Source organism: Pteropus vampyrus, unplaced genomic scaffold, assembly GCF_000151845.1.
Source record: "Pteropus vampyrus isolate Shadow unplaced genomic scaffold, Pvam_2.0 Scaffold483, whole genome shotgun sequence".
NCBI classification, from domain to species: Eukaryota; Metazoa; Chordata; class Mammalia; order Chiroptera; family Pteropodidae; genus Pteropus; species Pteropus vampyrus.
In genome coordinates this window covers 280,155-301,479 of record NW_011889264.1, presented here as the reverse complement: position 1 = coordinate 301,479, position 21,325 = coordinate 280,155, and the positions used below count along the sequence as shown (strand labels likewise).

Sequence of the window (21,325 nt, the reverse complement as noted above, 5' to 3'; positions counted from 1 at the left end):
GACTCAGAGGACCCATACCAAAAGAACACCTGAACACAACTGCATCCAATTCAGAATAAGTCTTTCTACCAGGGAATCTCCCTGAACTGGGATATCCTGAGATTAAAAAATAAAATGACTTGATTTTCAGTTACAAAGACTAACAAACTACTAACAAAATTGAAAAAGAGGTTGACAAGCACTGAGGAGCCAGATCTAATGAATGAACTGTAATCACCCTACCAACTTCTTCACGCCAGGATTTTAAGAAAATTTATAGGTATTGCTTAGCAAAGTAGGTTCCAAAGTAAACTAAATCAGGGAAATACTAGGTTAAGCAAATTAAATGAACAAAAGGATTTCTCCAAGCATTCGTATTTTGATGTACACTAAATATTCAATAAGGAGATACAGTATACAGTTTCCCCAACATATCTGACTCCAGAAACATTCTTCCTTATTGATACCTAAGGGCCAGTTTTTCACCAGAATGCTTTCTAGGATATTAGTATATGTAAATAAATACCTTTTAAAGTACTCAAAGAACTGCTCCCCTTAAGGTCAAGCACTTTGACATAAATTACACTATTGGTTGTTTTAATAAACCCTTACAACATATATATTGCAAAGGTAAACTTAAATATGGCTTACATAACTCATCAACTTCTAAATTAGTGAGATATCCCACTAACTTTTAGGAAAAGCTTAAGTTTTTTCTCCTTAGATACTTACATATTTAATAGTTAATTTTATCTTTACAAGAATGTAACGTGATGCGGGACATTGTTATTATCAAAATACCCACTGCCCTTCTGTCCCTAGGCCTGTCCTTGTGGAAAGGCTGAAATTCTTGCTCCACGCGCATCAGGATTAGCCACGTGACTTGTCTGGATAATGAAATCTGAACTGCTGTAATGTGCCGGTTCCAAGCAAAAGTTTTAAGAGTTTCACATGGTTCCACTTTCTCCTTTTTCCTCCATTACAAAAATGGCAATATCCTAGATAAGAGCAGCTCCTTCAGCCTGGATCCCATAGTGAAGAGAATGGACCTGCTTCCAAACTGCACACAATATTATCATAAAGTGAGGGAGAAGCGAATCTTTGTCATTTTAAGCCACTGAAATTTTTTGTTGTTTTGTTTGTTACTGCAGCATGATTTAGCATCACTTATTGACACTAATAAGTACCTTATCCTTATTAATTATTTAAATGGTAAATGACATTTTCAGCAATATCTGAGAGTTTAAAGAAATTGTGAATGCATATATACACTGCTTGAATCCACAGGGCTAATGTATGAACAGAATGGAAACAGTTATTGGTCATACACTGGCAATTATATGCCCTTTTTACATGAAAAATTAACTGAACTAATTTATAACTTTTTGGGGCAACATTGAAACTAGATATTTGTTTTTAAAGGGCGTTCAGAACTATGGCATTTTTATTAGAAAATAAAAGGTGCAAAATTATATTATATTAACAAAATGAATGGAAAGTCTATAACTTTTCCTCCCATTTTCAAATACTATGTGGAAATTCCACTTCACTGATGGTTATCAAAACTTTTTTTTCCTATCTCATTTTTTCCTTTTATGTACTAAAGGCATAAGATGGCCAAATAAGGCCCCTCTGAAAGTACGATGTGTATTTTTCTTCTATATATATGTATTTACATTATACAAATAGTTTGTTACTGTTCAAGATAATTTAACTTTAAACTTTGACCTTAAAAGGTTTTATTTATTAAAAAAGTTTAATAGTTACCTAACAGAACAGACTTCATACTAACCAGAACGAAAATCAGGATTATTTAAGCATTAACTTTTATTTTAAAGTAATTAGTAAGCTCTTGAAAGTGATCACGATGCTTAAAAATTATAATACAAAAAAGGAGTCACCTTTCCAGTATTATAAAAACAACGTGCTTTTAGATGCTTTCAAAACATGGTCTCAAAAACAAAGCTGAAAAAAAATTCATAAATATCTGAATACTATAAAACAACACAGCAAATATTTCAACCTTTTAAAAGAATTAGTAAAGATTTTTTAATAATATCTGTCAACAGAAGGTAAGTTTACTCAATGATATTATTTTTTTCCTAAAGTTGGGAGATAGACAGAAATAAGGGAAGTAGAAACTTATTAAATTCAGTCAAATTTAATACAATAAGCATTATAAGTAATAATATACATTATTAAATAAAGCTATTATTTGCTGCATTAAAAAATTACAAAAAAATTCGTATTCTTTTGAATACTAAAAAGTATGAAAATGGATATTCTTAATTTGATATAGTATCACTAAATAATATAAACAATATACCAAAACAAAAACCACGTATACCTTTATTGTTTGGTGAAATCTGAAGATGTTAAGAACGTAAAAGGGGATGATTTGTTTATCCCCTTAAAAAGAAACAAACAAAAAGACAGACAATAGATCCAACGCCGTTGTTAAACCAACAAGTAGAAACAGGACTTTATTTTTAAGGTCACAAGGCATAACATAAATTCTGGCATTAGGCTTTCTTTCCATTGAATGTCTCTAGATGGAATATCAAGTATCTGTTTCCTCTCCTCCCTTCCACCTCTATAGCCTTTTGGCCCCTTTTCCTTTTCTAGCTCCCTTTCATCTTCCTGTTTCCTCCTATCTCCCATTCCAATTCTATCCCTTCTTACTAACCTATTTCCTTTTCACCTCTCAATCTACTCCAATTGTTCAAATCTGCCAAAAAGGTTTTATTTATGGAAATAAACACAAATCAGAAACCTGGAATGGAACAGATATTCTTATTTTTAACTTTTTAAATAAAAACATTTTGGGGGGTCCTTTGTTTCATTATGTATTATTTATATGTTTACTTTTCTTCTCCCCTCATATAGCCCACTCCAAAGCCTAAGTTCAAACCTGAGGCTCCCTAAAGCGGTTACGATAAAAGCCAAATTCTTTAGCTCAACACACAAGTTCTCTTTATAAAAGAGATCTTGCCTAGCTCTACCAGCCTCAAATATAACCACTTCTTCATAAATATCATTTTGTTCCAATCACATTACATCAAACTCTTTTTAATCTTCTTAAAAGAAGCACTCTTTAATGGAGTATATTTATACACTGCTCCCTTTATCCAGAATGATTTTCATCTAAACTCCATTTGGCTTGGTTTACTTCTATTTGTCCTTAAGACATAGCACAAATTTCACCATCTCCCAACAGTCTGGATTAGACGTTCTTTTCTATGTTTCCACTGTACCCTATATTTAAGCATCTACTATAGTCTTTATAACATTTTATAATAGGGCGTTTACTTGTCTTTTTTCCCGCTAGCCTGCCAGACTGTAAGCTCCCTAAGCTATCATGTCTGTTTCCACAGTTGGGCACATCATTAACTATCCATTAAGTTAATTATGAAGCTTTCCCAAAACATTCCTAAGACCCACCTTTGGAGATTCTGATTAAACCGGCATGTTTTTTTTCTTTTCTTTTCTTTCTTTTATTTTTTTAATGCACCAAAAGAGTCTTTAACAGATAACCAGGATTGAGAAGCACTGCATTTATACTGAATAAATGACTGACTGACAGGCAATGAGGCACTATTTTCTTAGAATACAGTACTGTTTCTATGAACTACATTGTAGCCTCAATAAGCACAACTGTTTAAAAACAGAAAAAAACAAAACAGAACAAAAATCTAACCTGAACAATTTTACTGCCTGCCAAAATCTGCTGACTGATCCCACAAATATGAAAAATTTTAGTATATATATCACATTTTGTTTTTAAAAATAGGTCAAATAAAATGGTTGAAGAACAGAGATAAAAATGATCAAATCAAAACAAAGTCAGTTCTCTTAAATATTTCAGAAAAATGATAAGGCAGGAAGTAGAAGTATAGAAAAATGATGGTGTTGTTCTTTTTCTAAAAAACTGTCATCTACGAGTCATAAGATGGATTTTAGATCAACGTTAAACAAGAAACTGTCTACCATACGATCCAGCAATTCCACCAAAGAGAATTGAAAACATAGGTTCACACAAAAACTTTCATTCATATACTCTTAGCAGCATTATTTACAACAGCCAAAAGGTAGGAAAAACCCAAATGCCCATCAACAAATGAATGGATAAACAAAATGTAGTAAATCCAAACAACGGAATATCATGCAGCTATAAAAAGGAATGAAGCACCAATACATGCTACAACATCGATGGCCTTGAAAACATTATTCTAAGTGAAAAAAGCCAGACAAAAAAGGCTACATACTGTATGATTTCATTTACATGAAATGTCCAGAATAGGCAAATCCACATAGACAGAAAGCAGAATAGTGGTTGCCAAGAACAGAGGCGACAGGAGAATGGAGCATGACTGCTAATAGGTACAGGGTTTCTTTTTGAAGTGGTGATAAAATTGTTCTAAAATTAGATAATAGTGATGATTGAATAACACTGTGAAAATAATAAAAACTACTTAATTGTATGCTTTAAAAGGCTGAATTATATGGTATGCAAATTATATCTCAGTAAACTATTATAAAAGAAAAAAGAAGCTTCTATGGGACAGAAACCACAAACCTGATTGTATATAATCAATTATGTGCCTATATGCCAATTCTATGCTAGTAAATTATAAACTATACAATTTAAGAAGTATATCCACTATTACATTACAGTTGATCAAAATTACTATTAAAAATATTTTAAGCTATATATATAATGTTTTAAGAAAATCAGTTTGCATGAAATTCCAGTAAGAAATATGAAAGCTATTTTATCATGTAAACTTATTTGCAAATTAATTATTACTCTAGTACTTTCTCTTCTAAAAGAAGTATGGGAAGTACACAGCAAAGGTACCCCTTTCTTTAAAACAAAGTACTACCCAATGTTTATCTAATCCAGTTTCTCTAAAAAGATGTCAAGTACCAAATAGTCAACGAAAGGAAGAAAAATATATATCATACACCTCCATAATAAATGACATCTACAAAAGGAAATGGAAGGGATAATATAGGTATTCGAGTAAAATCTAATGTAAACTGAGATTTACTTTCTAAATTCATAAAAAATCTAAATTACATAACATAAATCTCCTAGGTAGTAGAAACAGTTCTCTAACATAATTTAATACTGTATCCATGGTCCTAACCACCCAGAGGCTATGGCTATAATGAAATGAATTGTTCAAACTTGGTTTTTCAGCACTGCAAGTTAAGTGATTGCAGTGGCAATGCAGTACAGTGGTTAAAAGCAGAGGCTTTAAATCCTGGTTTTACTATTTACTAGCTATGTGACCTTGAGGAGATTATTTAATCTCTTTTAAGTCTCAATTTCATCAACTGTAGAATGGAATCTACATATAATGTGATGGTAAGGGTTAAGTAATATACTGCTTATAAAGTGGTTAACAAAATCCCTGGCATATAGACAAGAGTTCCAAACATGGTAACTTTATTAGTATTAGCTCTATGTGCTGCCCATTGGATGTTACTGCTTCTTAGGGCTATCAAATCCACCTCAAAGACTGCCTCCCAAGGACAAATACTTTTTTTGCAATGTGGACATATATTATCATTAATGGTGATGAATTAACAAATGATAATAATTACACATGAGAAATTTCAGAAAATCATGTTTTCTATTTCTTTTGCATTTTGTACCATTTTTAGCTGGATATATTTATACTTTAAAGATACCTTAACAAAATAGAAAATGAAGAAATAAATGAACAAACTAATGTAAGCAGGAGAAAAGCTGGCAACCATTTCCCAGTCCCTGCTAATGCAGTATGACTTGAATTATCTAGCATGACTATAATTTCTGAGATGAATTTAAAAAAAGAGAAAAATAAGATTTATAAAAGATAAATAATCTGACAAAACTAAGGTACAATTAAATAACAAAGGCTCTGTAACTATCCTACAGGTAGCAAGGTCATAATACCTATAATAGCCCAACAAGAAATTCAGCAGAATGGGTCTCTTCTGCTCTTTTGACTTTAGTTATAAATTACAAAGAAGCAATGCCAAAGAAAATCACACGTGATGAAAATCTTAAGCGATGTATAAAGGAAAAATTTTCCTATTTATCACTTGTAATAATACTCATTAAAGGGAAACCAGAATATACGGTGAGGTACATTCAACGACATGGTTGAATTTAAACACAGACATGTCATTTACTTTCTAAGCCAAGGTTAGCAAAATAAAAATTTATTTCTCATTTTGCAACACTATAATACTGTAATTTGTAATCAGAACTCCAATTGCTGTATACTTACAAAATTCTGCTTATCTTCTGGTTTCTTTTTTTTTAAAGTATAGTTGACATACGATATCATATTAGTTTTAGGTGTATAACATAGTGATTTCACATTTCTATAATTTATGATGTGATCACAATATGTCTAGTAACCATCTGTCACTATACAAAGTTATTATGATATTATTTACTATATTCCCTATGCTATACTTTACATTCCTGTGACTTATTTTATAACTAGAAGTTTGTGACTCTTATTCCTTCACCTTTTCACTCATCTCCCCACCCCCTCCTCTCTGGCAACCGTCAGTTTGTTCTCTGTATCTATGATTCTGTTTCTGTATTGTTTCGTTTTAGGTTCTTCATATAAGTAAAATCATACAGTATTTATTGTTTTCTGTCTCACTTACTTTACTTAGTATAATACCCTTTAGGTCAGAAGCCCCTAACCCTTGGGCCTCAGACCAGTACTGGTCTGTGGCCTGTTAGGAACCAGGCAGCACAGCAGGAGGTGAGTGGTGGGCTAGGGAGTGAAGCTTCATCTGTATTTGCAGCCGTTCCCCAGCACTAGCATCACTGCCTCAGCTCCATCTCAGATCATCAGGCATTAGACTATCATAGAAGCACTGGTCCCTAGTGCCTAAAAGGTTGGGGAACACTGCTCTAGGTCCATCCATTTTTTCACAAATGACAAGAATTTATTCCTGTTTATTGCTGAGTAATATCCCATTGTGTATGTACACATATATATACACACATACATCCTCTTTATTCATCTATTGATGGAACACCCAGGTTGCTTCCACATCTTGGCCATCGTAAATAATGCTGCAATGAACATAGAGGATGCGTATACCTTTTACCTTACTGTTTCTTATTCTCAACACAAAACAGAGTTAGGATCACAATAATTTATCACACAGTAAAGATGCTGGGAAAATCCTTTGACTTTGCAATTCACTTCCGGTAAACTATTCAAATTATTTCTTAAATCAGTATAGGATGATAATAGAAAACTAAAAAATGCTACATATCTTTTGAATTTTATTTAAAATTGCCTACCTTTAGTCTAGAAAATCTGACTATAGCTTTAAAATGTTTCATATTTTGCATAATCACAAGCTGGAGTATATGAAACATGAAATTTAGAGATGTCTGAAAGCTTAATAGAAAATGAAAAAACTTCCATATATTTAATATCTCTGTGTTTTCTTACTTACTGCATAAAATTGGAGAAGAGGGTGTTTGCAATGTCAAAGTGGAGCCATCTTTCCTTGTGATATTTACTCGAAAAACCAATCTGGCACGAGTGCTTTTTTTCTTGGAACCAGCAATTCCTATTCTGGCTTCAACATCAGCATTCCTCAGTTTCAATATCCCTACACAGTCCACCCTAAAACAGAAAAAATACATTAACTGATATTTTCTGTTGTATGTAGAATACAATATTCTTAAACAAGCTTCTTTAAAACTTTTTTTGCTTCCTTATTAATTTTTGAATATGTAATATAATCATAAGGTTCCAAATTCAAAAGGCATAGAAGGGCAAATTCTGAATATTCATAAATTCTAATCTTGGCAACTTTTCATTTATAATGGAAAAAACAGGAAAAAGGTAAAAACACTTGCAAAATCTGAACATAAGTAATGATTTACAAGAGATACTTTTGTTGTTTTAAAAAATAAATAAATAAATTTTGCCTTTTTTTGGAAGTTAATTTACATATTAAAATAGAAGAAATGAGTTTTATTTTTAAAAATATTAGTAACTGTCCCCAAAAGAATGGAACACTATGTAGCCATTAAACCATATGCTATAATATTTAATGTTATGGGAAAATGATCATGATAAGTGAAAAGGAGGTTAAAAAATAGTAGGTACAGTATTATCTCAATTTTATCAGGAAAAAAGATGAAAAGACAAATATCAAAATAGTGCTTACTTCTGGGAAGTTGGCTTTTGGGGATATGTTTTATTTATTTATTATTTTTTAATTAGTCTGTATTTTCGAATAAAAATGAATAAGTACTATTCTTATAATCAATTATTCCCTTCCTTTCTTCCACTATTTACATTCATTTTTATAATTTTCAGAAACTAAAAAAAATCAATCTTTTTTTATGAGCAGAAACAGATTATTAATTTTTGATAACTATTCTCCTTCCCTCTGTCCCCCAGGTTCTATTGCTGATATTAAAGATTAAAATGTCTAAAGGGCCATCCTCCTTCAGGATGGTGGTAAGCCTGTGATATTTGGTCAGCCTAAACTCTGACCGTAGACAAAAAAATAAATCTTTACTGAATATTTTTCGAAATTTTCTTTTCCAATCAATCTCTTACTAAGTTGTTCAAAATGACTTTCAAAAGGAAACTGAAAACCAAACAGAGAAAAGTCTTTAGTTATCCAATACAAATAATTACAACATAAGTCTACTCCATACCAACATGTTTTCTGCTGTTATGGTTCAACCTTAGGATTAAAGGTTCTTAACAAAAGGATTAAGGAAAAAAAAAGTTTTTAATTTAAATCACTAACACTTCTAATTTTTAGGCAATGGAAATGCTTCAGATGAAAGATACACAGTCTCAGGACATAATTTTTTGTAATACAGGAAAATAAAAACAGGTGAAGTTAAACTAGCAATATGCTTTTTCACATCAAGATGGGTCAAGGCACCATGAATGGTCTCTGTTAAACAGTTTCTAATGCCAACACTTAAGAAAACAGAATTTAAAAAAGCAAATGATATTGTAATTTTAATTTTTAATTTAATATTATTAATCTCAACAAATTAGTCTATTTTCTGAAAAGCCAGTATTCTGCCTGGCTTTTATTTCCCTGTCTTGGACCATGGGAATTCTCTCTAGCAAAAGGCAAAAGAGTTAATTTTAACCCATTACGATTCTATAATAATTTATTTTTTAATTTGTAATGTTTAAAACATTTTAATAAAATACTCAAAATTTTCTTTTATACATTAAAACTAAAATTTTTTCCTGTTTACACGAAAGTGTATTATATAATGAAAATTTTTTACTAAGTACTTACGCTAGTGTCATGTTGTTGCTCGGATCAAGGCCAACTTCTATAACAGTAGTGCCTTCGATGTCCACTTCTTTGCAGGGAGTTGTATTTCGTCCAGTTACCCTACAGGCCTGATAAAATCCATGTGGTTTCACTCGACCAGAGTCATTACCCACAAACACTTGCAACACTACTGGCTCATTATGGCCTTCCAGCTGGAGTGAGATAACATGAAACATAAACACTAATTAGCTTTTCAAATAATCTAATTGTAAAATCAAACATTCAATACCAAGTCTTTTATTTATAATTGTATTACAATAAAGAAATAATTTAAATTCTCAAGAAAAACAGATGTAAAATATTTTCATAAAAGAGAGTTGGCTAAGTTTCTGCAGAGAACCATAAGTTTAAATTCTGCAATAATCACATTTTAATTACAATTTTAGATATTTAATGATAAACTATCATTCATAATTAATTTGCACAAGCAAACGAGAATGACTACACAGTCCTTTAGGTATTTATAAATTATGTACTGCCAAAAAAGCATGTGGGTTACTCAGGATATACCACAACCACTAAAGAAAAATTCACTAAACTGTATTAGTGGCATCATTATCATCATCATTAAATTAGAGTACATATACTAAATTTTTGCTCTTTTAAAGTTATGCAAGTAGAAAAGTGTTCGAAGTACAGCTATATATGTAATAAGGAAAAGGAGCTCTTTTTCATAGACTAAATACATACATACAACTTCATAAAATCCTGGGCCAAAACATTATGGTCTGAAAAACTGCTAGATCAAACTAAGGTCTATATGGGCCATTACAGGTCTCTAGCAAGCCTTCATAAATTAAATTATAATTTGTATGCTGAAGAATAAATAAATATTTAAAACAGCACTTGGGAACAAATGTTTCTTTCCAACACTGATTCTTGTTAAGGTTTATGTTTAAACATTGAAGTTGTTAATACAGAATGCAGGAAATCACAAAACAACTTGTTCAATGTACACCGAAATGGTTAAACTCATACATCTTTTCTATCCCAGTACAGCTGTATCTCTGTGAAATGATATCGTAATGAGGCAAATAAGCAATTTACCTAAATTGTTAGTGGTACCTAGAATAGTGTCAGACACATAGGGAGATGCAATATTTGTTGAATGAATTAATAAACTTTTAAGTTTTAAGGTCAGTCAACTCACTCCCTATCACAGTTAGGCAATTACCTAACGACACTTCTAATCAGACAAATACTTAGATAAAGCAAAACTGAAAGTCAGGGCATTAGGTTAAAAATATTGACCAAACTATCAAAAGTATAACTTAAATTTCTCACTTGCTTGTTACTTGTTTTGAGTTTAGGGGACTGAGGATGGTGGTGTGGTGAGTAGTAGAGAGGTAGAAATGATATGGTACATACGAGTATTAACCAATCTTATAAATGGTCATGAGTAAGTTTCCTGATTCCAAGTTTTTACCATTATTTCATTCAAGTATGAAACAAAAGGCAGTCCACTAAATATTATTCAACTAACACATTTACACAAACTGTATTTAACAAAAATGTACCATGTGATTAGCCAAAATTCCTCCCTGTTTAGTATTTTGCAAGGGGTTAGAACACTTGTTAAACATCCTCCACTCCACTTTTTCTGGTTTGTCTTCAAAGAAAAATATCGTTTGTAACAGGTAACCCAGGTGCTGAAATTTAAGCCCCCCTTTTTTCTTTTAGTCTAAGTTCTGAAAAGAACTTAGTTAATTAAGACTCAGGTAATATCCTATTTCTTAAACTAAAGACTTAAGTTACCTATCAACCAATTCTTTTCTGAGTTGAATAGTCCTGATTACATTAGCCATCTAAGAAACTTTGTTTTCCAACTTCATAATAATTTCTACAATATTTCTTTGAACTCACTTTAAATTTCTTCTTAAATATAAAGTTTAAGAAGAATCTAATATGGTTGCTACTGATGAAAAATATAAACTAAAATTCAAATTAAAATTTAAAGTAATAATATTTGGCTTACGGCTCAGTAAGATTTTTACTTTCAATTTCTATTTTATATAGCTAGCAATTCTATCCTATTTTAGGCAGCTTTCGCTGGTTAAAAAAAATAACTAATATGCAAAACTGGAGAAAATTCTTCATATATTGTGAAATAAAATAAGTACCTTTACTGTAGGAAAGCCTTGCTGTGTTCTGTCCTTTACTGAGCCACGGCTACCCTCAGTCAGGTACCGAGCTCGATGCTGGGTCTCAGGTTGTACAACTATCTTGAGCTCCTTTCCCTCACTTTTAACAGGATACTGTCCACACAACATAGGGCTCTTCTTTACTCCAGATCCTTTTTGGTTTTCCAATGTTCTGAGAAGTCAAAGCACAACATGGAAAAAGCATCAAAAAGTGTTTTCTATGAAAGTCATCAAGATAAAGGAGGAAATAGACTAGGTAATAACATTAAAAACAATTGATTATCTTACTGACGAAATAAAATACAGTCTGAGAAGATACACAGAATGCATGTGTGTGGTAGGAAGAAAGACTGAATGCAACAAATCGGGAATAAAAGGAAAGAAAACGGCTAATGTCACTACAACCTTTCATATTGTACTTCAGTCAAAATAAATTTTTAAAATTATACACACAAACACACACATACGAGTGTTATATAAAGCTAGAAGATTAACTACTATTATTTCCCAAACAGACTTGCAAAGCAAAAGTTAAGTAGTGGTAGCAAAAAGAAAAAAACAAACAACAGGCTTTTAAAAAACAACTGAAGGTACATGCAGAATATTTTCCTAGATATCCTTCTCAGGACATCGAACTGAGAAAATTATGATAAAAATCAGTGATTCAACTTTTATTGGGAATTAGCTTTACTCAAAACAATTTCAGAAGTGTAATTATTCAGAGCATTTATATTTGTGATTAATTAATCAAAGCCCTTAGCATATCTAAATTTTATAATCTGAGCTTTACAGATAGAGAATCTAACTTATTTTTTAAAATCATGTTTCTAATGTTTATTTTGTTTATCATGCATTTTCTATGTGGACTATATATCCAAAGAAAAATATTTCAAATGGTGGTTAAGACTTCAGATCAACACATTTAATCTGAAGCACTGCAAATATGTGATAAAAATAAATAGAAAATAATATTGTTAGTTTTAAAATAGATTGAAATTATCCACATACATTTTAAAAGCGTCAAGACCAAGAATATCTTCTCTATGACTCTTTCAGTCCTAAGTTTAAACACATTGAAGACACAGAAGCCAAGAGATGACTGTAGACAAACTTTCCTCCAAAAGCGAACAGGTTCCAGGAGAAATATTATGATTGCAAACAGAGAGGAGCAATGGGGACTAAGCAGCCTTAAAACTGGCTCTCATGTTTACCCTTCCAGCTCTAAGCCGTTGTTTCAATTATCAGTAACAAACAGGGGAAAGACTGTACTTTCAATGGAACCAGGGACTGGAGTGAAATCCATGGCTAAGAAGGGGACAGAAGAATGGAGGAAAGAAGGGATGTAAAGAAATGCAGTAAGACTGACAGGATAAGAGAGAGAGTTCTGAAGGCTAGTGCTCAAACATCTTCATATTCCCTGAACCTTGCACAATTCCTGAAAGATCAGGTGTGGAAAGAATATTTTTTGATGAAGGCAAACAGAAAGAAGAGAGGAACAAAGAAAGGAAAGCAGAGGAAAAAAGAAGCTTCTAAAATAGAAACAAAAAAGACTGGATCCTAACTGGTCAAGGAATGCCATTCATGTAAGTTTGACATAATTAAATCAAAGATTACCTGTGTTAGTCATTTAAAAGGCCTGGAAGAATAAATTCTATCAACAAAAGTATCGAGTTGAAGCTGGAACAATGGGCAATGGGCAATAAGTCCTATTTTTCTTTTCAGTATTCTGGGTAGAAATTCAATGTGCATTCCCTTACACATGAAATTCTATGATATTGTTTTTTTACTCATTTTAAAATCAAAGCAAAAATATTACTGAAACTATGTAAAAATATATCCCAAATATGCATCAAAAAGGACTAAAAGAAAATACAGCAAAATGCTAATAGCAGTTATATTGGGTGACTAGATTAGGGGTTATTTATTTTCTTCTATTTTTTTCCCTACATTTTTCAATTTTTTGTAATTAATATCTATTAATTTTAAAACAAAAAATACTTCGGTTTGACATATAAGGAAAATTTAGCATATCAATTTGGCAAGATATGGTTTTTATACTCACTTACGCTAGCCTAGCTAATATTTATGAGAATAAATAGTTGATAACGAGTTTTACTATTTAGTAAAACAAAATAGCTTATTTGGGATGAAAACTATTGAACTGATAAAGCATATACATTATGGCATAAAGAAGAATAGCACAGATAATTAAAAAATTTCTGAAATGATATTTCTTAAAGCCCTTAAAACTATCTTTATTCTCTAGGTTTAAATGTAAAAATGGATACATATACATTTAGATCTCCAGACCTTTAAACCAATTGAAAACATCACCTAATTCTTAGAAAAGTAGTCATTCAAATTACTAATTTCAAAGGCATGATGGCTTAAGGAAAAAAAACCCAAGAAAGTAAAAGTTTAATTGCTTGGGATTTTACTTCTAAATGACATCTAAAAAGAAAATCCACTGTCTTGGCATATTCTATTCAGCTTTTAAAATGACATTCTAATTCATTTGTGCTTCGAAGCCTTCTGTTGTCTACGTCACAAAAATAATTTTTACCAAAAAATGCCTAAATCATGTTTCACATCCAGATAACATTATACCTTAATTTTTAGGACTATCTAGAAGAGACATGGGGCTAATGATTCTCAGGACATTTAGCTGAAGAATTTAAGAATGATATGATTAGGAATGTTTAAATACTGATTAGTTTTTTTAAAAAAAAAATGGTTTTGTTTTCTTAAACTCTAACTTTTATATAACATTTTAATTATACAAAAATGCTGCTTCCATCTTGAAGATCACTAAACTTCTGTACATAATATATCTGAGTACATTTCCTATCATTTAGAATATATAAATTTTAAGTTTATGGCATATTAGATCTAAAGCTTAATCTCTAAAAACATCTCTAAATATCTTTCATGTTTCTAACATTTTTCTTGTTGAAGAATTTAAGACTTTAGTTTGAGATCCTCTTAATAATTGTCTTCGAAGACCTACTTTTCTATATATTTACAAACGGTTTTATCTTTTTCTTGATATAGTTCTTAATAATTCAAAATTTAAACTTCTTCCATCATTTCCATATGCTAGAGTCAAATATTTTTCCATTACCTAAGAAGCTGGACATTTCTTCTGCTGCTTGATGAGTTTCTGTTCCATGAATTATTTCATGAGAGATTTTGTCTTGACAAATGTTATTATACTTTCCCTGGGTAACCTCAAATCATTTCTAAGATATATCTATCATACAAAAGCAGAAGCAGAAAAGATGTAGGTCAAGAAATCTTTTTAATAGCAACTACAAATTATGTGTGTTGACTAACTCTACATCAAAATTTTATTTGTTCTTCATTTGAAACAAACATTTTTCCATACAAAAATAAAAATCTCTCTACTCAAACTTAAAAAAATAACCTTCTCCATTGAAACCCACATACTCATATTTAATAAGAGATATACATGAGCCTTTTAAGTTCTGTGCTACTGTGTTTCAGAGCAATATTACATAGGTAATAGTTCTACAAATATGTTATAGAATTCTTGACTTTGCTAATGGCAACATTTTAGGAAAGGGTATGCCTAGTTTTCTTTTAGATAATTTCCTAATCTGGACTTTCTAAAAATGAAAAACATTTAAATGTGCATTTTCATTTAACTGTATCACCCCAAAGGAGTTTTAAATAAGAGTAGAGAAGCAAGTAGTGTAGAATAATTATTACTTAAATGATAGATATTACTTTAAAAATGTACTGAGAGAATATTTAAGGACAAGTTTAATATACATTAAAAATATTCTCTATATTACTCAATTAGATTTTTAACTTAAAAGATGTCAACAATGTCATCAAATAGTAAACCAATTGAAAGCTTCTCCATCACTTTTTGTGACAACCTGAAATTGTAGATCCTGGGTCAACTAAAGGACCAAACCCTGCCTCCCAAAAAAGTAATCTCTCAAAATCCAGTGAGTTAAATTTTATCAAACTATGTTTAATACACTATAGGAAAATCTAATTTAAAAGTCTAGCAATTAAATAGTACAATAAAAGTACTAAAGAAATCAAAAAGTTAAAAATAAGTCACAGTATTCTGTACTATATAGCAGTAAATATTCTGTAATATAGCTATAAAAATATATTTAGTGAGTGTTGTGAACTGGCAGAAATGAAGGAAAACTCAAACATGTACCCATGATCCTGTTCTATCACTCTTCAACTACATAACCCAGAAACACAGTAAAAAAATAGTGATATATTTTAAAAAAGAAAAAAAATCCCAAGTCAGCACAATGTATCAAAGAAAGCTTAACGTGAATCTAAATGATGAGAATCAAACCATTGACTTAGTTTTTTCTTATTTTCACCAAATTAAAGAAAAACAAAGTTTAAAATCCTCACAAAAATGGAAATGGATTGAATCTAATGGGGAGACAATGTGAAAGAGAACACAACCCTTTGTGAATGTTCTGAGTTGTTTTAGCTGGAGCTATTACATATTAGTTATTTCTATGCTAGAGTCAAATATTATGAGTAAAAATATTCTTAAATCCTTTAAAATATAAATCCATTTGAAATTTAAGTTGTTTCAAAACAGATTATTTTCATTTTCTACTACTTAATCATATACCTAATAAGATACCTATAGCTAAAAATTTATTGATATTTTTTCTCTAGTGAAACTTGGTAACTAAGTTAAAATTTTCATGTATTTCAGTGATAAAATTAGTATCTGCTTTATATGCAAACTTGAACTGAGCAATTAGGAAAAGTGGGGAATAATTTTTGTTTGTCTGTTTTGCATAATGGTGATAGAACTTAAAAAAAATATAAATACCAACCCATTTCCTGCTTTTGAGTTGCCTTTGCTGTCCGTGGTAAGCTGAGAAAGCACATAGTGAGGTGCTTTGGCACTGTCGGCATCAAATATATCCATATTAGATTCTTCACAATCTCGTCGTTTGACCCCAGGCCTCTGCTTTGGATTTCGTTTTCGTGATTTACGAGGTACCTCAGTGTTATCATTGTAGGAACTGGTGCTCATGTTACTGAAGTTGGAGGGGGAATCCTCCATCCACATACTGCAGCTCTGCTCAGATTCCAATCCACACCCCTCATCCTGGCAGGACATCCGACTGTTATCCAGCAAGTCCTCAGGTGGTGGTGAGATGTACAAGACTGTGTGCCTCTTCGGTGTTGATGGATGCTGCTGAACTGTGTTACTGGTTAACTGCTTTTCACTTACCCCTCTGTTACTTACCCCCAAGGCTGAGGAGCAGCTCTCCACTTGCATAGCCTTGCTGTCGGTGACTGAGGTAGAATAAATGGTAGGGCTGGAAGAGGTGGTAAAGGAGCTGCAAGCACCGCCCATGGAGGAAGAGGAGGGAGCTGAAGAAGCATCTGTAGTGTACAATTTAAGAGTAAATACACTATACATGTTTTCACCTATGCTGGCTAGCAGTCCCATTGAAAATATGATTTGTGAACTGATTGTTTTTCCCCAAAATGAATAGTTGGAATTTGGTTAAGTTTTAGAATATAAATGCTTCAAGCAATACAAGGCCTAAGAAATGCATTTTTTAAAAAATGCCCAAAATAGCATTATTTTATTTGTGTTATAATCGATAGATTTTTTTTAATCTAATTTAATGCTTTAAGCTGTAAAGCAAGAATAAAGCTTTTATTGCCTCAGCTGGATATTGTTGAATTTTAATCATTTAAAATAATAAAGAAAACCCCAATATAAAACATATGCTTGTGGTCCACATTCAATGCCAATTAAATAATTCATTACAGAATTTGAAAAGTGGGACTGTGCTTAGCCACAAAATATTAAAATAAGTTTCTAACCTATGAAGCAGAGAACTACAGGTCATTTTTAATGCAGACACTCCCTGCTTCAGAGGCAAATCCTGGAATAAAAATATGAGAAAATAAATGAGAAAAGAGCTGCTGATTATTCCAGATATCAATTATAAAATGAGAAATAAATAGAAAAAAATATGTAATCAACTGAATTGGAGGCAAAATGGAACTGGTATCGTCACTATGACTGTTACAAAATCTAGAAGAATAAAAGTGAAAAAAGTTTGATATGGAACATGCTGGGCTATAAAAGAAGCAAGTTAACCATTGAGGGTGTCTAGAAGTTGGAAGTGGCAGATCAAAACCATGATCTCTAAAATAAATAAATCCATCCTAAATGGCAGAATGAAAAGCAGAGTAAGGACAGATTATTGGATGGATTTCTCTTTTATGGTACTTGATTATACACTCAGCAACTGGTTACCACTGTCCATTTCCTCTCTCTTTGAAGGGACTGCTTGATTTAAACTATTAAAGGAATTTCCTAATATGAGTACTGGTAAATTTTATTAGCTGGAATCTAACAACAAAGAATTAGGCAGGAAAAAACTGGAGAGCAACAGAATTAGTTCCTATAAAAAGGTATTTTATAAAATTATTGATCTAGTATGCTTGGCAAAAAAAGATTTAAATAGATCTTTTCAAAATGTGTGGCAACTGGCAGAATGGCTCATTGAAAAATACTACTACTTTAAATCCTTAATAGCATAACCTCAGAGGCATACTATTAATGTTCAGGTTGGAAGTTGTCAGTCCTAAAATTTTATAAATACCATTTTATCTTCTAAAAGATATGGAAAGGTTTATAATTATACATATAAAAAATAAAAATAAGTGAGAGATAACTAAGATATGTTTAAATTTAAAGTTAATTTTTATCTATAGCCAAGTATGCCACTGTTTTAAAGTGGTATGATGAAACTTAAAACTGTGATATACAGTCATTGAAGTTGCAACATTCATATCAATTATAATATAAAGAGTGAAATGTAAAAATACCAGTGTTTAGATAATCAAAAGCCAAGTGCCAAAGATCTATTTTTAAATTGAAAACATGTACCGAAAACACTTAAATTATTTGAAAGAACTAAATTCACTCATAATTTTTCATTACTGTCAAGGCTAAAGAGCATTGTAATTAATATTAACATCGATAATGTACTCTACACAGTGCTGCATGGAAAGAGTTTCCCCAACTACCATTGAGTCAAAGAACCTAAAGCAATTGGATGATACCAGTTCCATTTTCCAGTTTGTATCCTTGTCAAATTCAATAGCCAAAATTGGAAAATTCAGTCATTTTAAACTGCATTCCAATTTAAAGAAAAATTTATCGATTTTGTATCATGCATTAATGCAATGTTTTCTTAATAAATAAATATTTTAAAAGATTTGTAAAAACTACAAAATCTAGATGCTAATGTCAGTGACAGTTTAGGAGCTGATTTGTAGCCACTTTGGGTTTAAATAACAAGTTTTTTCCTTGTTTTCTGAAATATACAAGAGAATTCATTTTATAAAAATAGATAAGGTATTATGGCTAACATTCCTCCATTTGTTCCAACTATTGGCAAAAAAAGAAACTAATTTTTATGTGTGTATGAGCCTATGCTCTTCATTTTCAGAGAAATACAAGTATGCAGCATGCAATGTTTGCAGTGGAACACACAAAGCATGCAGCATTAATGCTGTAAATTCATATTTCTATAAACAGCTTTCCCCCATCCATCTTTTTTGAATCTAAGTACCATGCACAAGAATGCAGAATATGAACATCTCAGGGATCCCTGTCCCTGACAGACAGAAAATAGAGTTGAAAAGTAATGATGAATTCAAAAGCAAGTTAAGTGGTGTTTATAAATTTAATATGCAAGACATTGCTCTTTGAGGTATGTATGAATTTATCGTGTAAATCTTATCAAAACAATTATGGTTATAAAACACAATTGATATAACCGTATATAAATGTCTGTTCTGGGACAGGTATGCCAAACTGTGATCTCATACTCTACATAAATTAAAATATTCTACACATTTTCCTTGGACACCTAACACACAATTTTTATATTTTACCTGCAGTTTCCTGGATATAGATATTAAATTAAAAAGTTCATTAGTACAAAACTATGACACTGAAAACATAAATTCTGTCAGATGACAGCAGTAATCATCTTTTAATTAAAAAATAGTATTACTTTTTAAAGCCTACCTCATTTTGATCCTAAATTATAAAGATTCTACTCATTTTAAGACTAACAAATGAGGCAATTTTTTAAAACTATAAAACTCTTTACCACAGTATCATTGTTGATCTGATGATGATGATAACGATGCATAATATCTTGCATATAAAGATGTTACATTCTGGTTAGCAAGACATCACCTAAGTACACTATTTGCCAGGTGAGATGGTGAAGTGGAGAATAAGAACTATGAGCCCCTTGAGAGCATGGACAGTTATCTTTCTTATCTTATACCCTCCCAACACCTAACGTAGTGCCTTGCATTGTTTTTTGTTATTAAATTCATTTAAGAGAAGCCAATATTTGCTATGTGTGTCAAGTTATATTAAAGTTAAATTGGCAAATAAATATACCAATGTGTTCATAACGGACGCATCAGGTTTCTTAAAAAAGAGTTTACTGCTAAAAGTATTTAGACTATATATGACTATAATAGCATTCTCTGATAATAGGGAAAGGTTTAGAAGTAACTTGAGAGTTTAGTGGTAACAATTTGTTATTTCTACAAAGAGCGTGCTAGTAACTTACTTTCTTGAAATTACAGGTAAGCTAAATGACCTACTGTGTATTAACCCATGAGTTCTAAAAAATGCTTACTATTATCTATTAAAAAATAAATGCATAATAATTATACCAAGTACATTTTATATTCTGAGACACTAATTTGTCATTTCTAAGGATTCCCAGAAAAGCACTAAAGAACAATCCTGGAAATACTGTAAATGTACTTAAAATATCTACAAAGACTTTTCAGTCACTATATCATTCAACATCAAGAAACAACTTAATTGACATTCTATAGCACTAAATGCTAACGCAATTCTGCCTCATATACATTCTTTTTTTATTTATAAGTTCTTACAAACAAAACATGCTAACTAACCCTCCCCAGATTTCTGGTTTTTAAGTCTCCATTTTTGTCTATTAGAAATGTAGAGACTATGTTTAATTGCTGGATATTAAAAACACAAAAACTCCAACATAAAAATGTTTTAGCAACTTTTTATTTTCTCACTTCATGGAACAGTCATAATGTATTTCTATTTTATAACTTTACAGTTTTATTTGTTATTTAAATCCCTGACTAATCCTTCATAAAGAGGGAAAATTTTCTTAAACTTATTCTCTTAAGTGAATATATTTTTTTTATTTTTTCTTTTATGAAAAAAGTTATCTTTGAGCCCAGAAGAATTTTACTTTTCCACAGTATCTTATGTGACCACAGAGAGCACGGCAAACCAAAGGGAAAACCAACAGACCATTTCTACAATTTAGTAATGTAAATTTATAATCTCAAAAGAATAGATTAATTCAAAAATTTATAAGTGAAGGGAAACATTACATCTGTAGTGTTCTAATAATTCTATTATTAGCAGTAGCCAATTACTAGACTAAATGCCAGTAATAATGGTGAACTTGGATATATGGCTTCTTTTTAAATAATTGATGGATTCATTAAAGTTTACTATGAATATTCAAAGTAGCTGAGATAAAAAGTATGACAGACAATATCTACATGGATAATTCAGAATTTGTAAGTACTAACAATCTCATTAGAAAGATGAAAATAGATTTTTAAATGGTACCATATATAGAAACCCATATATAGTTTATATATTCCTTGCTTAAACTATATTTTAAAATTAAGAACTATTAGTTCTAGATTTGTGAACTAGAAATTATTTTAATTATCCTATCACTTTAGTGCTTAAAATACTCTAAAAAGGAGATGATACTTTT

General features: G+C 31.0%; 1 protein-coding gene across 12 annotated transcripts in view; it reads right to left on the bottom strand.

Annotated features, from left to right (window-relative positions):
- NFAT5 (nuclear factor of activated T cells 5) overlaps positions 1 to 21,325 on the bottom strand; it is a 108,355-nt gene that overhangs the window by 28,181 nt on the left and 58,849 nt on the right. For 4 of the 12 annotated variants that reach the window (XM_011382584.2, XM_011382586.2, XM_011382583.2 and 1 more), the window contains 4 exons: positions 16,319 to 16,877; positions 11,451 to 11,643; positions 9,292 to 9,482; positions 7,462 to 7,634 (listed from right to left, as the gene is read on the bottom strand). In XM_011382584.2, coding sequence (XP_011380886.1) covers positions 7,462 to 7,634; positions 9,292 to 9,482; positions 11,451 to 11,643; positions 16,319 to 16,877 — 1,116 coding nt within the window. Of the gene's footprint in view, positions 1 to 7,461; positions 7,635 to 9,291; positions 9,483 to 11,450; positions 11,644 to 14,592; positions 15,495 to 16,318; positions 16,878 to 17,327; positions 17,390 to 21,325 lie in introns of those variants that run through there. The other 8 variants (XM_011382588.2, XM_023524621.1, XM_011382589.2 and 5 more) reach the window with 5 other exon arrangements.